Raw genomic sequence first — 5,545 nt, forward strand, 5'->3', positions numbered from 1 at the left:
CCGGGAAGATAGGACCTTCACTTCCTCTTTCGGGTTCCTTATATCTATGAAACTCCTATGACGACACATCATGTACCCAATTTCTATGCACAGTTGGCAACAGTAAAGAATTTTAGCAGAAGGTAATTTGAAAGTGTTTCGTTGATATTTTTAGGATGCAGATGTTTTCCCCCTTGGTCTTTTTTATGAATTTTTCTGAAAGTTATATTTACACTTTGTTCCAAGCTTCGTATCGAAGCATGAGTAAAAAAAAAAAGAGGACCAACGTGATGGCAGAACTACACGAAGCTGAATCTATTTACAGATCTTTACTCTTGCATCGAGAGAATCCTTGTATCTCCGGTGCGGATAGTACAATTCGACTAAGGCACACTTTAGCAAAGGACGGTTGTAAAGAATCTCAAATTACGTTGGCTAAGTATTTATTGACTGTAGTATCTAACTGTCCTGCGGAACGAGACTTCAATGCTCAATCAGCAATTTATTGGCTGCTCCAAGCTGTCAAAACTGGGCAAGAAGAAGCTTTCTTACTCTTAGAAGAGTGCTTTAAAACTGGCGTTGGTATAAATGCTGTGAACTGTTCTGAAATTGAAAAGTGCCTTAGGTTTAGCAAAGAAGAAAAATTTGCTCGAAAAATCGCATTTTCTATATACCGTGCTATAATGAGCGATACCGAGGAATTGATTCCATCAGACATTTTCGGTGATAAAATTGAACTAATCTTTCAAAGAAAAAACCCCGAAAACTTATGCGATGAATCTAAAGACAATTCATCTCAAATGATTTCTGAAACATTATGCCAAACGAAAATTGAGGAAAGTTCTCAGGATCAAAAGTGTGTTTCTTTCAGTGAAGTTGTGAGTTCTGTCCAGACCTGTTTAGAGGGTAATGTTCCTCTGGTGTCTCTGAAACAAGTGATAAATTATTCAGAGTATAAAAGTTGGCTGTCCACAAAATATCTTCATATTGTTTGGGATTTGATTATGAAATCTCTGGAAAATTTAATTTTCAATCTTTCTTCTTTACGATTATCAGCTTTGATTATTTTGATGATTATACTGTCATTTTTCTCTGTTTTTCTGGTGCCAGGTAATATTGTGTGTCAGGAGATTCACATTTGGTTGAAATCATCTTTGTGTCTGGTGATTATGTTGTCTTGTACTTGCTTTGTTATAAATATTAATTTCGGTGGAAATAATTTAAAAAGATGGCTACATCTGATAAAGTATTTTGAGCCAAACATCAAGTCTCAAGAAATTAGGGAAAAATATTCTTTGAAAACTACCTATCCTTTGCTTACTTTCTTTTTTGCTTCATTTTTTTACATTGCTTTCTTACCTAGTAATCCAATTTCTGCTACATTCACAGACATTGGGTTTTTATGTTTTTTTCTTATGGTTCTAATGGACCGTACTATAGATCAAAAAAGATATTATGTTAATATATCTTTAATTTTAAATGTTCTGACTTGTTTATATAAAGCTAACATCATCCAAAGTTCATTCAACAACATTGGCTCCTATCTTAATTTTCAATTTGATTATACAATAGCAAATAATCTCTATTTACATATTAGTTTTATTTCTTGCTTAGCCTTACCTTTTGTTTTACCATACTTATATTTTAAAATGGGAAAGGAAAGTAGGTCAGTCTTACTGCCTCATTTAATGTCTCTTACGTGGATGAATTTGGCATGTATCCATCTTTCAAACACTATGTCTTCTCAACAGATTTTTAGTGTTTTTTCTTGGCTTGCTATCTTACTTTTGTCAAATTACACTGGCTTTTTATTTACTTTGATTTTATACTGTTTTCTAATTATTTTTAGAACTCAAGATTATTTTAAAGTTGAATTATTTATTTTTGGCTTGATATTTGTATTTATGTATTTCTTAAGCTTTATAATCATCAAAAAGCTCAAAATTTCACATGAGAGTAAAATATGGTCCTTTATTGTTTGTTCTGTTATTTTGGCCTCCTCTTTTCAGGCTTTAAGGCCTCAGACTCCAAATGTGGGCACTATTGATACAGCTATACCATGGGAAAAATATCAATCCTATTGTCATCATAATGCTTGGTATAGAACTAATACAGCTGAAGTTCAGATATCTTGCTTGCCTTTAAAAGGAAGAGATGTAACTTTAGAAGGAACTGTTACTTCTATAGATTTGATTGAAGTTCATAATAACTTGCAAATATTTGCAAATATATTACCAGAGCCTTTGCATAGCTGGTTTGTTTGTGCCCTGGGAGAGAATTATGTGCTCTGCAATTCAAGCGAAAAAACATCATTACAAGGCGAACATTGTAAAATGTATAAATCTTTAAATGTAAGTCAGTGTCATTTGCACAATTTGGATACTTATTTGTATCAAATCACTGTAGAAATATCATCAAGAACTTCTCCTGAAGTTTTCCTCATTACTGATCATGCATGCACACCTTTTGTAAAAACTTTGAAAGAAGGTGATGCTCTTGAAGTGGTTGGAAGATTAGATTTTAATGTTGGTGGTACTAAACCAGTTCTGACATTAAAAAAAGCACGTTGTACAAGTTGTTATACAAATCGAGACTGCAACATCTCTTCCATGCAACCTGTGCCTTCACATTTAAAATTCTCATGGAAAAATCTTGTTTGGTTTTACTTTGCCCCATTAATCAGATATAATACAGATTAAAGTTTTTTGTTTACATTTATAAATCACTTTTACCAGTTTTTAATTTAGGTTTGCGTGATTATATTATTTTATGTTGTTTGCTGTGGATGTTTTTTAATCATATTTTGTATTTAACATTTTATATGATTTTATGCTATTAGTTTACTGAAGTTCATTAATAACTTCTAATAGTATACTTGCTTTTTAAATTTAATCTTTTTTGCTTTTAATATAGTATTATTCCATTTTATTCATCTTGAAATAGTTTTAGATGTGATTAAAATATTATATCTTAGTCTTAAAACTACTAAAAATGATTTTGATTTAAATCTTATTCAAACCTAAAATATTCCATGTATCATGCGTAGCAGTGGATGCAAACTACAAGCACACATGAATACTTGTTATCATTTATTACAACTAAGCATACAGAAATACTTGTTATTATAAAAGAAGTTTAAATATAGAAGAAAAATATATCATTTTACTGCATAAGGACTTACAGATTTAACAATATATCATTTTGTTATTTCATTTGAATAATTTTTATTATAAAAAAAGTGTTTGTTTTTTAAAAGTTGTTGCTTAGTTTAAAGTGAAAAATACGTATATATTTGTTTCAAAGTGAATTATTTTTGTTAATATTTAATTAAAAAAAATAATTTGCTTTTATTATAACAAAGGTTATTTTAAAAAAAACAACTCATTTTATTACTTTTTGTTTTTAATTTCAGCCCCAGATTTTTGTATATTTTTTATTCAGTAAAATGTTTATCTTGTTATTCTGTTAATAAAATAAAAACATTTGCTTTGGCATTCAAAAACTTAGTGTTAAAATGTATTATCCATTTTTATCTTTTCTTATTTGTTTTAGAGTAATGTGTTTTGAATCTATTAAATTGATCAGAGTTGAGAAAATCAAATGGCATCAAATTCATAATTTTTTTTAAAAAAAACTTTTTATCTCTGCTAGTGTTCTTCTTCAAAAAATAACGAAAAATAATCATAAACGGTTATTTGATTTTTAAATTTCCTTGAACTAAGGTAATGATCAATATAACAACAGGCTTATAACAACAGTCCCAAAGACCTTGATAATTACATTTTAATTGATTAGATTTATTGTAATTTAGATAAATATAGTTTTAATATATTTTAATTATATTTCAATTACTGAAAGTCTAAATATTATAGAAAAAGACAAGCACACCTTGAAATGAAATTAAAATAAAAACATTTTATTCAAAAGAAATATTTTTATAAAAAGTAAAAAGGTATTCTAATGATCTTTTTCTATTTTGTAATACAGAATATTGTGTTTGCTGTTAGGTTTCAAATTAATTTTGTTAAAATCAAGTTTTTGTTCATTGAATTATTTTTTTGTAGTGTAATTTAGTTAATAAAATTGTTTTAATGATATTCATTAACAATCTACCTTGGAAAAATTTCATGATTGATGTTTAGATATTTATTCTTTTGTTCATATTGAGCTTTTTCTCTCATTGATAATTTATTGAAATATACGTATATTGATTTTGTGTATAGATAATATAATATTTACAAAAATTGTTTGAAAATGTTAAAATATTGTGTCATTTTCAATACTGGTTTTTATATACAAATTAATTTTTTTTAATCATTTATGCTTGTATATTGTATTGGTCAGACTTTTGAACTTAAAATTCGAGAATTCTCTATATTATTATTTTAAACTCAGTAAACATACTTCTATTTTCAGAAAATGTTTAAATATTATCATGTTGATATTTTTATTTAATTTTATAAAAAATTCTTTTATTTTAAAATATAATTATTTCTATCCTAATGTGCAATACTGGTTTTTATTATTTATACTTGTATATATTGTAATTGGTCAGACTTTTGAACTTATTCTCTATATTATTATTTTAAACTCAGTAAACATACTTCTATTTTCAGAAAATGTTTAAATATCTACATGTTGATATTTTTATTTAATTTTATAAATAATTCTTTTGTTATTTTAAAAAATAGTTATTTCTATCTTAATGTGCAATACAGAATATTTTATTATATCCGTTAAGAAAAAATTTTCACTTTTGTATTTCAGATTGTAAGTCATTGTTAATTTTTAATACAAAGAATTTTTACTCAAATAAATTTTTCATAAAGTGTAATTTTAATTGTTTTCTTTTATTGTCTAGCTCTTCTTGGTGTATATTTCAACTGCTTGCCTTATATTCAAAAAGTTATACAGTATAGTGTATCTTTAAGATCTGAAACTTTACAGGTCATGTATTTATTTTTATTTTCATGTTTACTTAATAAATTTAAATGTTACGCAAAAATATATGCATAAACACATTTTATATTGAGCCTAGAGAGCTCTGATGAAAAGAAAAAAAATATCTCCTGGAATAATGTTTGTTCCAATGATCAGATTTTCATGTACTAAGTGCTAATTTCATTGGTTCAAGAAGCTGTTTTTAAATAGGCTAATAAAATATAAATTGAATTACAAGATCAGAGAGAAAATGTACCTTCTATAAATAAAATTATTTTTTATCTATATAATTGACTCCTGAACTCTCAAAATGGGAGGATAGACAAATTTTCAAAAAAATTGGGGATTAATAAGGCTGCTAGAACGATGAATATATGTGTTTATATATATATATATACAGTGGTGGCCAAAAGTGTGGACACTTTTTGAAAGTTTCATGTTTTTCAACCTCGTGTGCTTGTAGAATATATTAATTTTCACTTAAATGCAAACGTTTATATATCAAATTGAAGGTAATTTAATGTAGAATTTAATAATAAATACAGTATTACAATATCTGTATTACAAAAAAAGTTATGCAATTAATAGTAAGATCTATCTTAGATTTGCATTTTTTTAAAGTGAT

The 5,545-nt window shown here is 26.8% G+C and overlaps 1 protein-coding gene across 1 annotated transcript; it reads left to right on the plus strand.

The window, feature by feature from the left end:
- Positions 1 to 96: 96 nt before the first annotated feature.
- On the plus strand, positions 97 to 4,813 carry LOC107452511 (wolframin ER transmembrane glycoprotein wfs1). The gene has a single exon (XM_016068998.4). The coding sequence runs from the start codon at positions 156 to 158 to the stop codon at positions 2,676 to 2,678; it is 2,523 nt and encodes an 840-aa protein (XP_015924484.1). The 5' UTR covers positions 97 to 155; the 3' UTR covers positions 2,679 to 4,813.
- Positions 4,814 to 5,545: the final 732 nt, after the last annotated feature.

Source organism: Parasteatoda tepidariorum, chromosome X1, assembly GCF_043381705.1.
Source record: "Parasteatoda tepidariorum isolate YZ-2023 chromosome X1, CAS_Ptep_4.0, whole genome shotgun sequence".
Lineage (NCBI taxonomy): Eukaryota > Metazoa > Arthropoda > Arachnida > Araneae > Theridiidae > Parasteatoda > Parasteatoda tepidariorum.